We start from the raw sequence: 14,970 nt of genomic DNA, 5'->3' as shown, positions 1-14,970 counted from the left end.
ACAACAAAACATTGTTTTAAATGCATAAAGCCACAAGGAAAAGATTCAGTAAAATCTTCAAAACTGAAAGATAGATTTCTATAAATTCATTAAATTGACCTAGAAAGCCACCTCACCTTGACCCAAGAACCTCACCTTGCATGACAGAATGTTTTTAAGTATCAGGCAGTATCAGGAACAAGAAGTTGGGAAATATCTGGGAGACATAACTAGGAATCAGGAAGTTTTTACATCTCCAAAAGTCACATTAGAAACTTGAATACAGTAGACCAGTGCCATTGAATTTCTAAAGAAAGACTTCCAACCTAGAATTCTATAGTTAATTATACTATCAACAAAATATGGAGAAAAGTATGTAATTCTATATTAAAGTTTTCAAAAGGAGTTTAAATTCAATAAGCTGTTGGTCAGGAACCCTTCTATTAGAAAATTTGTTTCACCAAAAAGAGAACACTACAAAAGGGAAGAAGTCGTGGAGTTTAAGCTGGGACTGACCCAGGAAGAGAGGTGGAAGCATTCCCTAGGGAAGAAGAGAGAGGACTTCTGAGATGAGAGCTTTATACCATGAAGGCAGCCAGTGTAGAGTGAAGGCTGACCACATCAGACACAGACATTCTGAGAACTCTGCATTTTATTCCCATTCCCCATGCTGGTAGTGTATCTCCAGAATCTTGTCTGTACTGAGCATGAATGGACCGTGTGCTGACAAAGTTCTTGCTCTCTCCTTCGCCCCCCGCTACCTGGATAACCAATGACATTCATTTCACTCCACTGAAGAGTTTTGCTTTGTACTTCTCCTGAGAGCTGAAGATGTGCTGTGGTAAGTTTAGAAAACCACATCAAGTCAGGGATGGTAGTGCATACCTGTAATTGCAGCCCTTGGTAGGCAGAGACAGGGGGATCTGGAATTCAAGATCGTCATCCACTCTGAGTTCCAGGGCTACCCTTAGCTACATGGCTGCCTTTGCCTCAAAAAACCCAAAACATAGATAAATACATAAAAATAAATCACATTTACATGCAGATATTTACAGTAAAACAAATCTTTTGAAAATCTGGTATTACTCTTTACAATTTTTTAAAAAATAGAAGATTAAAAACTATATATCTGTAGATTTACAGAAAGTAGCCTATAAAAGTCAACACTTGTTCACAATCTAAAAACAAAAGATCTTTCTAATTAGTAGTAAGAGGAATTTTCTTAGGCTATAGATTCTGTAGCATATAAAACACCTAAGATGTGTGTTTTTTCAAATTTTTGTAGTATCTAGAATAAAATAAGATGATTTTATTGTTGCCATTTTACTGAGAACTATGCTGATGGAAGTCCTGTCTAACGTGGTGTTTGAAGATAACACAAGAATATATCCAAAAAAAAAAAAAAAAACATGTACCCAAAAGACTGAGTGTAATTTATCAATTTTAGGTGTTATAGGTGTCTAGTCAGGATTCCAAAGAACATTCATTTTTTTAAAGATTTACTTTATCAATGTGTACACGTATGTATGTGCATATTAGTGAAGGTGCCCTTGGGTGACATAGAAGGTATTATATTCCCTTGGAGTTAGAGCAGAAGTTAGCCACTGGATATGAGTCCTGGGAATCAAGCTCCAGTCATCTGGAAGAGCACCAGGTACTCTTTTTTTTTTTTTTCTTTTTTTTTTGGAGCTGGGGACTGAACTCAGGGCCTTGCGCTTGCTAGGCAAGCGTTCTACCACTGAGCTAAATCCCCAACCCAGCACCAGGTACTCTTAACCACTGAGCCATCTTTCTAGTGTGAAGTGGGTGGGAAATCACCTCTATATATTAATGGGAATGAATGGAAAGTGAAAATTTTTAATGTACAATTTGTAACATCATGAAATGTTTAGGGTAGAAATAACAAATGTGTGCCTGTTTACTGTGCTAGAGATGGTGGGACCGGGGAGGATGGAGCTGATAAATGAGGCTAAAGTCTCATGCACTAGCCAACTTTATTCAGAGAACCAGGCAATTTATACTCTGACGGTTAAGAAGAGTCACATAGTATAGTGTACAATCACAGGACAAGCTGAGCATGACAACATAAACACATAAACAACAACAGCCAGTTGTAATGAGTGATCCAAGTAAACTCACTCCATCTACTACACTTGGGAGGGCCTCTGAAACATTCCAAGAACAGTGTGTTCTTGAAGAAACTGAGGTCACAAGACTCTTGTCTTGTTTTCTTGAAGTTTTCTCACAAGTACTCAGAATTCTTTTCACCTGATTCCATACTTGGACAGTGTTCTAACATGTGCCAGATTATGCATTGAAACCACAGTTTTTTGCTGAGACTAAAGGAACTAAATAAATTGAGAAATATACTCCCTTACTGGTTAGAAAAGTCAGTGTCATTAAGGTGTCAGTTTTTCCTAACTTTATCTGCAGGTTAAGTATAATCACAATCAAAAGTTTTTCAGGCTTTTGGTAAAAAATGTGAAATTTGCTGGGCATAGTGGTGCGTACCTTTCGTCACTGGGGGAGCAGGCCAGTCTGGTCCACAAAGAGAGTTCTAGGGGCTCCCAGTACTTGGGAGGCAGAGGCAGGTGGATCTCTGTGAGTACAAAGACAGTTTGGTCTACAGAGCACGTTCTAGGTCCTATCTTGAAAAACAAAACAAAACAATAAAAAGAAAGTATAAAGAGAATTCTAGACCAGCTTGGACTGCATTATGAGACTTTGTCTCAAAACAAACAAACCGGGCCAGACGCAGAGGTTAAAAACTTTTGCTGCTCTTCCAGAGGACTCAGGTTTAAGTCTATCACTCACATATCGACTCACAATTCCCTGTAACTCCAGTCCCAGAGGATCCAATGTCTTTTTCTGGACTCTGCTAGCACCAGGAACATACATGGTGCATGGGCATACATGTAGGCAAGACACTCATAAGCATAACATAAAAGAATCCTTTTAAAAGAGTGGAGAACTCGATTCCAACGTTCACATAGGACACAAAAGACCAAGAATAGATGGAATGGTTTTTAAAGAGAGCAGCAGCCTTAGAGGACCGGGCCAGAAGTGTGGTAGTGTATGTGCTGACCGTGAACAAGGCCCTTTGTTCAGCACCAAAAAGAGAGGGTTGGGGAGCACTTAAGAGCTTGACTTATTCTACTGTGCCAGGCAAGGCGGTGTTGTACTATAGCTGGTAAGCATAGAGTAGAGAATATCTAAATTAGACTAGCATACCATACTGGCCCGATCCTCCATAAAAATGTGTGGAGGTAACTTAATAGAAAACTAGTCATACTAGTTCTTTTGAAGCATAATGCCTCTTGGTGTGTAGCCCAAACTGATCACAAATTTATGAACCTTCTGCCTTAACCTCCTAGGTACAGGGGTCGCAGGTGTGGGCCACCATGCCTAATCCTGTAAGTGAAGATAGCCTTCAACCACATATTGTTATATGCCTGCTATGGAAGCGTATATGCCTATGTACCCTGTGTTGTCAGTCCATAATAAAAATATAACAGAAGTGAGTTATATCTGTAAATGTTAAAGCTAAAATTATTAAATTCTAGTAGAAGTCTTTACAAACTTTAATTAGGCAAAGATTTATTAGGACACAAACAATAAAGAAAAATGATAAATTTGAGTTTGAAGTTAATTAAAATTAATAAACTTTTGTGAGACTAGGTGGCATGAACAAGAACCCAAGCAGGAGAATAGCTTGACCTATAGCTCAAGGCCATCCTAGGCAATCACAGCAAGAACTGGGCTTGAAAAAAAGTACAAAATTGGTTCCTAGAGACCATGTTCAGAAAACAAAGTGCAAATCACAGACTTGGAGAGAATATCTCCAAAATATATATGCAACAGAGGATTCACCAGAATTTATAAAGAATTATTACCACTCAAACAATAAATGCCATATTGAGGAAGATATATGGATAGCAGATAATTACACAAACAATGCCCCTGACTAATTTGGGGGGAAAGTACATAAAAAACACAATGAGATACCATTGTAGTACTAGAGCTGTAACTGAAATGAAAGGGACTGACACACCCAGTGTGCATAGATTCAGAACAACTGGAATCACTTGTACATGGCTGGTAGAAATGTAAGTTAGTACCACCGCTTACCCCCAGTGTCTAAGGGATTGCCCAGTGGTAGCAAATTTGTCTAACATGTTAAAGTCCCTAGTTTCATTCCATAACCGAGAAAGAGAACGGAAGGGTGAGAGATAAGAAAGGGAGAAAGGGGGATAATGCTTGAAGAGTGTCTTGAAAAGCTAAACATTCACCCATACAATTGAGCCATTCCTTTCCCACCTAGTTATGGAAGAGAAATGAAAGTATTTTTCAACACATTGTCTCAATTAGGAAAGTTCATAGATGCTTTATTTGTAAGAGTCAATAACTGGAAACAAAAATCTATCAACATTAGGAGAGCCAAATAAATTGTGCTATATCCAAGCTGTGGAGTATTAGTAATAAAAAAAGAATGATGTAGTCGTATAAATGACAGAATGAACGAATCAATACCAAATGAAAGAAGCCATAGAAGAAGGGGAGCATGGAGTGTGATTCCATCCTCAGTCTCCAGCTCCCTCTTTCTCTCCCTCTCCCCTCTTTCCCTCTTACCTTCTGAGATTAGATGTTATTTTTTTTTATCACAGTAGTAGTTGCATGTACCTTCTGCTCATCTGTTTTTGTCTTGAAACAGGTTCTCTCTCCCATAGCCCAGGGTGGCCTCCCACCACTGCATCTTTCTGACTCAGCCTCCCAAGTCTGAGATTAGAGGTGTGAGCCTGGATTCATATGTACATTTTTGAAAATGTATTCAATTCTTAATTGTGTTTATGTGGGTGTGTCTGTGTGTGAGTAGGGGCAGTATCTTCAGAGGCCAGAAGAGGGAGTGGAATCCCTGATGTTAGACTCACAGGCAGTTATGAGCTGCCTACGTGTACTGGGAACCAAACTCAGTGTGTGCTCTTAACATTGAGCCTTCTCTGTAGCCCCTAAATGTACTTTATAAATATGTATTTCTAAAGCAAGTATGGTGGTGTATGCTTCTAATCCTAGTACATTAGATGCAGAGTTAAAAGGAGGATAGTTAAAAGTTCAAGGTCAGCCTGATCAGCCTAGTGGCAGGCCAGCCAAGGCTACCTAGCAAGACTGTGTCTCAAAAAACCAAATAAATAAGTCGACTTTATTGAAGCTATAAAAAGTGATTAAGCTGCTGTTGACCACCCTTCACCTTCCTTAACAGTGATGTGAAAGAATACCTGCTTTGTAAGTGTATTTACAGTGACAGAGGGATTCCCCACCCAAATACCTCTTTATCACCTCCAAATTCCTTTACTTTTTTCAAAAATAAGCAATACTGCTTTCATTTCCTGCCCCACCATTCTGTGATTCCTGAGAGCAGCATTTTCTTAATGACTGCTTCCCACTGAAATGCTTAGAACTATACCTGACACATTAAGAACTTAGTATATTCTGTGATTTAGGGTTGTGTGTGTGTGTGTGTGTGTGTGTGTGTGTGTGTGTGTGTGTGTAAAGTTGTTGGGCAGGCATATTGGATTATCTTGCTTATGTAACAGTCTTGATGGACCATTTTCTCTCAGTACCTTTAAATAGCTAAACATCCAGCAATTATCCAGGCACAATGGTAAACTCCTATAGTCCCAGCTCCTTGGGAGTTTAAAGCAAGAGGAGTGTAGGAGCCCTGACATTGAGACCAGCCTGAAGAACAACCTAGCAGGATACACTTGAAAAGCATCTTTATAAAGTGTGTAATACATGATTGGCAAAAGTGTTACTTACAGGAATAAACCAGTCTGCTCTCAGTCTCCTGAGGACTTTAGTTGCTCATAAAAATGTTGACTTCCTGCTCTCACCTCTGGTCATGATAGACTTTAAGATTGTCATGTTGCTTTTCTTTTCCCCACAGGGTTTATCCGTGGCTCAGAGGACTAGGTTATACATCCTTGACTGTCTTCTTATTGGGATTTTTATTGTGGAATGTAGATAACATCTTTTGTGATTCACTGAGGTAAGATATATTTTCTTTCTAGAAAATAAATATGGAACCATTATATTAAGCAGAGACTTTAATAGGCATGTAGAAACAACAAGTCTTAAAATGAAATGTTACCAATGTTGACACTGTATAACACAGTAAAATTAAACTCTGGGAATACCTATTTAAATTGCCTGAAAGTTTAAACCTCAGAATATTTTATAATCTTGGGTCTTTTTTGTATTGTGTGCATCACAAAACTATACAGTTAATCACAGATTTACTCTATCTTCGAAGACCACCTAAGCAAGCTGGCATGGTAGCACATACCTTTAATCTGAGCACTTGGGAGATAGAAGCAGGCAGATCTCTGTGAGTTCAAGGCCAACTTGGTCTACAAAGTGAGTTTCAGGACAGCCAAGGATATCACACAAAGAGATCCTGTCTCTAAAAAACAAAAACTAACAAACAAACAAAAAACAAAAAAGAAAACTACTTAGTTTGCTTCATCAAAAAAAACAAGAATGATTTGTAATTGGCATTTGAAATCCATGTAAAACTTTGTAAGAAAGGTGTCAATCAATAATATTTTGACTATTTGGAAACTCAGAAGTTGAATGACCTAGTCTCTACAGCAAATCAATTACAGGAGGAAAGAAAGAGAGAGGTATAACCTAAGATTAAAAGACATAAGAGAGGGGTTGGGGATTTAGCTCAGTGGTAGAGCGCTTGCCTAGGAAGCGCAAGGCCCTGGGTTCGGTCCCCAGCTCCGGAAAAAAAAAAAAAAAAAAAAAGAACAAAAAAAAGACATAAGAGAGTGCTGGAGAGATGGCTCAATGGTTAAGAGCACTGACTGCTCTTCCAGAGGTCCTGAGTTCAAATCCCAGCAACCACACAGTGACTCACAACCATCTGTAATGAGATCTGATGCCCTCTTGTGGTGTGTCTGAAGACAGCTACAATGTACTCATATATAATAAATGAATGCATCTTTAAAGAAAGAAAAGACGTAAGAGATATGGGAGCTAAGGATATAGCTTATATGATTAAGTGCTTGTCTAGTATGTATGAGACCCTGGGTTGGATCACCACCAAAAACAAAACCAAGGAGTGTAGGGAAGCCACTGATTTACAGCATTATTAGCTTTTTGTGATCTTGATTCACTATGAAAACATAAACAGAAATGTTAAACTCAGTTAATAATTAACTATTTTATACTAAAGGGTTATTACTAATACTTTAGATGTGAAAATAGTATTGTAGCTATGTTTAAAAGATTTTTTTCTAGTGACATACACTGAAATATCTAGTGATAAAATATGATACCTAGAATTTTCCTCAATATAATGCGGAGGAGAGATATAGATGAAGGTTCAGATGACATGGATTTAGCATAATTTATTAATTATTGAAGTTGGGTAATAGATGTATTTTTATTTTGCTTACTTTTGAGGAGAATGTTTCTGTTTTTGTTGATAATTGTGTTTGATTTTGGTTTTTTTGAGACAGGGTCCCACAGATCAGGTTGGCCTTGAGATCCCTAAGTAACTCAGGATGATCTTGAATTCCTTATCCTTCTGCCTCCAACTCCCAAGAGCCACCACATATGGCTCGTACTTTGCATACCGTTGCACATGTTTGGATTCTCTTTAAGTTCCTGTATTAAAAAGTTTCGCATAAAATGTGAAATTTTCAGTGTAGCTAAGTAAATATATACTTTGCTTAGAGCTATGTAGTAGGAAACAGTTGTGTAAGTAAATGTAGACAAGTAAAGACATTTCTTGCCTAAACACTAAGATTTAGCTGGATATGGTAGTGCATGCCCCTAATTCCAGTACTCAGTCAGGAGGTTCAGGACGTGAAAGTAGACTGACTGCGTGAAACCTGGGTGTAGAAAGAAGAAAGTACGAGACCAAGATCAAGGTGCATGCTTCTGAGTTAGAAATATCCAGCACAGTGCCTAGGAGAGTGAAGCCTTTGTACTGAGCGAATAGTCATTTCTGGGTCCGATCCACTAACTACAGTTGGGCCTCGGGTTGGCATTCCACAGTGGTATTCTTCTCTATTAAATATTAGTATGATATATATTTCTTTAATCAAAAGAATTTGAGACCCATCTGAACTACTAGGTGTCAACTTGGGAAACTAAATTAATCAAGAATTTTTTAAAGTTCCTGCCATATATAGATTTGCTAATGACTGCTTCCTGAGCTATGAAACCATAGATATTAAGGAATTCGTAGACTGTATAGTGGTATACTGAGGTGAGAGAAAATGCATATGCTCTCTCCTGAGCAGAGAGCAAACTGAACTAGTGTTTCTCAAAGTGTGCTCCAGAAAACAGCTGTGCCAGAGAATAAGTATTACCTAAAAACAATCTCCATGGATTAGTGGTTACCTGGAACAAAATGAGATTCTACGGTATGACGTTTCAAAGCCTTTAATTAATTATATGTATTATAATTAATAAGATGTCAATAAATTGTTTTCTATGTTAATTTGAGTCATTTCTTCTTAAGTTCATGGAAATATTGTTCGTTCCACAAAATACTTCTAGAAAACAATACAGCAAATATAAAGAAATTAAGTAATTGCCACATTTTAGAGTATCTCAAAATGTAATATTGTCAGCACTGGTGTATCTTCATTGTAATATTGTGGTTTCCTCCTTCTCCACACAGGAACTTTCGAAAGACAGTGCCCCCTGTCCTAGGTGTTGCAACACAGTTTCATGCATGGTGGCATATTCTAACTGGCCTGGGCTCTTATCTCCACATCCTTTTCAGGTAGGAAACAAAAGCTTTTGAACCTAGTACTGGAAGAATTTGTTTTGGGTTTTTTGTTTGTTTGTTTGTTTTGACTTTACACTTTAAGTAGGAAGGTGTAAATATAAAATAATAGAGACAGAATCGGGATTTATAGTTCATTGTTGCCTGAAACCCTCTGACTTCTGCACACATATGACACACACAAGTAAACACACATACGAATACCCCCGGTACATTTATTTAATTTTTTTTTTAAATGGGAAAGGTTAAGAGATCAGAAAAAGAAAAAGCAAGCTGAGCACACTGGCACGTGTCTGTGGTTGCAGTCCTGGGAAAGTAGGGGCCAGATGATTGGGAGTTGGAAGTTGAGAGGTCATTCTCAGCTGTACATAGTGAGTTTGAGAGCAGCCTTGTTCATATAATTACCTGTCTCAAAACAACAGCAGCAAGAGAGTTCCTATTATTTGAAGTTTGAAAAAAAATTAGATAAATGTAAGAAGGGAGATTTTAAAATAAAAATATAAAAGCTTTTTAAAAATAAGGTAAAGCAAAAGTATATATTATAGTAGAAAGGAGAGAAAAGGGAAATACAGAGGCAAAAAAGGCTCTAGGTGTGTAGCTCAGTAGGTGGATACTCACTTAGCAGCACAGAGCCTCAGGCTCTGTCCCCAGCACCACACAAAATGGGCATCGTAGCAGTCAAAGATAGAAGCAGGATGATCAGAAGTTCAGTCATCCTCACCTACATAATGAATTTCAGGCCAGCCTGAACTACATATGACCCTTCCTCAAAATAAGAAAAGGGGGATAAGGAATTTGCTTTTTAAAATATATGTGTAGTGAAGTGGAAATAGTACTAAAGTGAAGCAAAAAGAAAAAGGAGGGTGCAGAGGCAGAAAAACAAGAAAGAGAAACAGAGCAAGCCTTGGAACTGCTTCTTTCTTTGTTCTCAAAACTTGGAGATAGTTTGTAATAGACACAGGTCAGGGTGCCTACTTCCACTTGCAGACGCTCATCTTTGCTATGGTTTATGCTGGTGAGCAGCCTGCAGTGGACACGTGTCCAAGGTTCACTAGACCTGTCTTCACTTTAGTGGCTTCTTTGTGTACCCTGAGTCTCAGCTCGCCACACTTAGCTTTGTTGTCAGCCCACGGGCTGAGCAGGGTCTCTGGAGACTCCCAGTATTGCATCCGTGAAGTGGATAATGTTCCCACTTTGTAGATTATGATGACCTGAAATTCACTACGTGTCCAGGTTGGCCTCAAGTCAAGGCCCTCCTGCTTTCCTCTAAATACTGGGATTATAGGCAAATGCTATCATGTCCACTGTAGACTTTCTTTTGCATTAATGTCAGTCTAGATTTTACTAACAAACTTTCTGCTAAAGCAATTGTTTTCATTTTTGTTGAATGAATACCTAAAAATATCAGAAATTAACAAGTCCAAAGTCTTGCAGCTAGCAAATGTCCAGGTAACATCTAAACTGCCATGTGCTGCAGTTCCAGACTTAGTGCAGGAAAGTGTAGCATAGCCACAGTCAATTTTATAAATCTAACTAGTAGGTTCTTTAGACCTTTGCATTCTTCTTGAAATTCTAGGAAAGTAGGCTTTCTATATGTTGTCACAATATTTTGTTACTATATATATATTATATATATATACACACATATACATTATATATATAGTATACTATATATACTAATATTTTGTTACAAATATATTTAGTAGTGTAGTATACATAAAACTCCTTATGGTCTATGTTACAGACAATCTAGTGACTTTCAGGGACAAATTCAGCAATGTTTGCCATTTGCACTATTTTACAGATCTAACTAATCCCACCTCCAGCAGTGAGTGGCTCACCCTAATGAAACTGTTACCTCTCTGGGGTTTTCATATTTTTTTAATTAAGGCTTACAGCTGCATTTTTCAAAGATGGGATTGTGATCCCAACCACCTAGAGCTTATTTTCCATGCTTGGTTCTAAACTACAAACATCCTGAAGTTATAGTCTATGAGTTGATTTGTCTAAGAAGCTTTCCCACTTTTCTTTCAGTTTATATACAAGAACACTTTACCTGAGGTACAGGCCAAAAGTGAAGGTAAGCGTGTTGTAAAGTATTAAAGGGAAGGGTGGCAGTAGTCTTGAGAAGCTCAAATGGATGAAGAAACAACAGGAGTGCTGGAGCAGTAGAGGGGCAGCACAGACATCAAATCTGAAATGTTTGTTATCCATTTGCTGCCCGTGATCTTAGACAAGTCTCTTCTTTAGGCCTGAGTTACCTCAACAGAATGGAGCTGTTAAGCACAACCTTACAGCATTAATTTTAGAATTGAAGATTAAGGGGGGTGGAGAGATGGCTCAGCAGTTTAAAGCATACCCTGCTCCTTCAGAGACCCAAGATCCATTCCAGCACTATACCAGGTGACACACACACACGCGCGTGCACACACACACCCTCTTCTGGCTTCCACAAGCACTTCATTATATACACACTCTTGTGCACACATACTCACACAATAAAAATTTCTTTAAGATTACAGACTAAATAACTACTTCCATGTTGGACAAAGTAGACGCTTAGTCTGTTTAAATACGCTAAGTGGAAGTGGGCTTTGAAACCGTATGCAAGCCAGGAAGGTGGTTGCTATGTTCAGGGCACTAACACTAACAAGCCTAACATTTTTTTTAGCCCAGACCCCTAGGGATTTCTCTCCCTCATTTTTTTCAGGCATAGAATAATGTTGTTCTCTCATTTTGTCCTCACTTGTTTCCACAGTTTCTCTTTGGAATCTGGCCCATGGTCATGTTTGAACCTCAGAGGAAGCACTGATGAATTAATTATTCTACCAAGAAAACAAAAAGCACTTACTGTATGTAGTTCTGGCAAGATGGTCAAGACATCTCCAAAGACTTGTGCATTTGAAGACACCATGCCCATCACAAGAGATGAATGACTCAGTCACAGAGAATGGGAGATTGGTCTGTTGGGTGATTAGCTCCTGGCTTTATCTCGTTTGTCCTGGACCTAAGATGCTTAGAGAGAAACAGATAGTGTATATTTATATTCTGGAATGGTGGAGAAGTTGGACTTTTCTTAACAGGTTAACAGTTTGTGCTGGTCATTCATGGAAAATTAATATTTTTTCTTTTCTTTTTTCTATTTTTTATGAGTTGCATGTTAATTGTACCTTTATTAATTTTTGATTAAATATTGAACAGAGTCATTAAGTACTGGCAAGATCCCATATCCAGATGGTCGACTGTGAGCCAGCACTTAGCCGTGTCAGCTTTGACTCACATTATCACATTAACTTCGCACATGACTTTCCAGTAATAAAAGATAAGGTGTGGGACTCAAGGTAGCTCCTCGCTATCTGCCTTGGTGCTAGCTGGAGTCTTGTAAGCAAACTCCGACCTGCCAGTGAGTAGGCTCTGTTCTCATCACATCCAAGAATTTGTCTTGGGCTCTGTGGCCCACAGGCAGTCGAAGGGATGGGCCATCTAACACCCCTTCAGAAGTTTTCCCACAGCACCTGTGGAGCATAGCCCTCTCACCAGTTAAAGGCTGCTGGTTTGCTTTCTTTAATCTTCAACTTATTATTATTATTGTGTCTAGCAAATTGAACTGGTAATCTTATGACAGCACAGTTTAATTGACTTTATCAGGGAAAGTTGTATGTTTTTTTACTTTTTGCATTATGCAGTATGCATAGTGAAGCAAATAGTTCTACTTTGGATTTGAGTGCATATGAAATTGAATTGATTGTCACCAACAGTAAATGAAAGATCACATGTTATGTCTGTTGATTGCATCCTGAGCTATGGCTTCCAAAGAAAAGTAGGGGTTTTTCTCATGTAAAATGGGTTTTAAAAAATTTTCATCCTTTCAATATTCACTAACTTTACCCTGGCAGGGTGATGCACGCCTTTAATCCCAGCACTTCAAAGGCAGAGATGAGCAGATCTCTGTGAGTTTAAGGCCAGCCTGGCCTACATAGTTCCAGGACAGGCAGGGATACATGGTGAAACTATTTCCAAAAAAAAGTGTTTGGTTCATTAGGTAGCCTTGGTATATTTATAAAACCTTCACCCTCTGGCCTTAGTGTTTTAAAGCCCAAGTACCAGTTTCCTTCCTTTATATCTCAGATGGCATTAAACAAACATGCCAACACGTAAACCTAAGTAAGAGAACCTTAGTTGTCTTTTGATTATAGGCGTGGATCAGGGTCTAGAGCACATCAACTGAGTTTCCCAGTTTCTTGTGTTCTGGAACAAGAACTGGACCAGGGACACATGGATGGTGAAGAAAGAAAGGAAGAAAAGAAAAATACCCCCCAGAATGAGAGTGTGCCCAAGGACTAGGAAAGTCTAAGTCTGAAAAGCCTTGGACCAAGGTCTCTGCTCTTTATAGGACCTCCATCTTTTCTAGCAAGTAGGGAAGGCAGGGCTTTGTTTTTAAAGCATGCAGTTTAGTTATGCATAGATCTGTTGGAGAGGTTTCCAGTCTTCCTTTGGGATTGGTTTTTGTTTATTTGCCTCTAGAATTTCCTATTCTTCTACCTCACTTTACCCCATCCTCAGAGCTGTGGTTCCAAAAATCTCTTTGAGGCGCTAAAGGATGATAATCTGTTTTGTATAATTTCCATGTTAATGAGGGATGTAGTCTTTGCCAAAGAGAGACCAAAGCTCGACTCCTATTTTATCCAGTGGTTGGAGAGGAGGCTTTGGAGTTTTTGTTTTGGGAGTCGGCTTAAATCCTTGTATCATAATGATAAATTGTACATGGTTTCTTAAAAATGTTAAGAATTTGGGCATGGTTTAGCATTTAAGAGCACCAATTGCGGGGTTGGGGATTTAGCTCAGTGCTAGAGCACTTGCCTAGCAAGCGCAAGCCCTGGGTTCGGTCCCCAGCTCCGAAAAAAAAAGAAAAAAAAAAAAGAAAAGGAAAAAGAAAAAAAAGAGCACCAATTGCCCTTGCAGGAACCTTGAGTCTGATTCTTAGCACCTACATGGTAACTCACAACCATCCGAAACTGTAGCTTCTAAGGATGTCACAACTTTTTCTGACATACGCAGGCACCAGACATGCACACGATACACATACAGATGTAAGAAAAACATCCATATACCTAAAATAAATAAATTTTTTTAAAAATTGTCAATGCAAGAATAATATGATTATTTCAACCATTAGTCCCAGAAAGGACCAGAGTCAGGCAACCCATAGCTATATATGCTTATGTAGATATGGTCCTTTAGACTGTTAAAACAAGAACCCAAACAAAACAAAATCCACAAACAAAAACCAAACTGATTGTGGCAAAATACAAAAAGAACAATTTGTAGAAAAAAATGCAGTACTGGAATCTATTAAGGAGAAGGAAGTGTGGGATTGTGACCATAGAGTACCAACGGTGCCAAAAGAAAAAATGGAAAACCAAAGCATACGGTTATAAGTACTGATTGTTAATTTGCCTTTAAGAAGTTAAAGCATCCTGTTATTGTCTAAAGAGATCCTTTAAATCCTTCAGCCTTTTAATGTAGGTAGCCTGTCTTTAAGATATTCTTGAGGCTATGGACTTGGGTCTGTGGACACTGGTGCACCTCCTTAGAAGGACCTCCAACAGGTTATATCCTGTCTCCAAACAGCTAGTGCCCTTCTTTAGCCAACTAGTATCCTGTCAGAACAGTATATTGTCTCTGCCCAGGATCTCAGAGAAATAAGATTTTAGCAATGTGCTAAGTTGTAACCAAAATAAGGAAGACTTTTCCTTTTTGGTAAGACTTCATAGTAAGTCCTTTTTTATTACATACAGAGTAAGTATAACCAGTTTGATGTTACTGCTTGATGGTATTGTAAATTCCATAATTTTCATTATGGAAAAGAAGTTCAACTTAAAGATCTTTGGCAAATATAACCACCATTCTAGATGTATCTCGGCTTTACCAGAAATCTTATCTCCATCACTTGTACACAGGAACACTACTATAAAAGGAATCAGCCCAACAGAAGAATTCTTAACACAGCATTCAGAGCACTGGATCAACATAAAGCATTTTGATGCTGTTTTATTTTTGTTACCCTTGACTTTGAAAAAATGAAATAAAATTTTAAATCTTTCACAGAACTGGTTTTGGAAGAAAAATCTTTACCAAAATCTATATGTTCCTTGTAAGATTTAGTAGCTTAATGAAGCTTTTATGCCGTG

At 38.3% G+C, this 14,970-nt stretch overlaps 1 protein-coding gene and 1 long non-coding RNA gene across 5 annotated transcripts in view; one reads left to right on the top strand and one right to left on the bottom strand.

Annotated features, from left to right (window-relative positions):
• The window catches only part of Acer3 (alkaline ceramidase 3), a 102,406-nt gene extending 87,517 nt beyond the window's left edge, over positions 1-14,889 (top strand). For all 4 annotated transcript variants that reach the window (XM_039101087.2, NM_001401063.1, XM_063271239.1 and 1 more), the window contains 4 exons: positions 5,921-6,022; positions 8,672-8,776; positions 10,814-10,859; positions 11,538-14,889. In XM_039101087.2, coding sequence (XP_038957015.1) covers positions 5,921-6,022; positions 8,672-8,776; positions 10,814-10,859; positions 11,538-11,591 — 307 coding nt within the window. In that variant the 3' untranslated portion in view covers positions 11,592-14,889. The remainder of the gene's footprint in view (positions 1-5,920; positions 6,023-8,671; positions 8,777-10,813; positions 10,860-11,537) is intronic.
• On the bottom strand, positions 488-6,490 carry LOC134483758 (uncharacterized). The gene is made up of 2 exons (XR_010060668.1): positions 6,320-6,490; positions 488-6,040 (listed from the first exon to the last, which is right to left on the bottom strand). It is a non-coding gene; the product is annotated as an uncharacterized LOC134483758 (long non-coding RNA).
• Positions 14,890-14,970: the final 81 nt, after the last annotated feature.

This window comes from Rattus norvegicus, chromosome 1 (assembly GCF_036323735.1).
Source record: "Rattus norvegicus strain BN/NHsdMcwi chromosome 1, GRCr8, whole genome shotgun sequence".
Lineage (NCBI taxonomy): Eukaryota > Metazoa > Chordata > Mammalia > Rodentia > Muridae > Rattus > Rattus norvegicus.
This window is presented reverse-complemented; position numbering and strand designations above follow the sequence as displayed.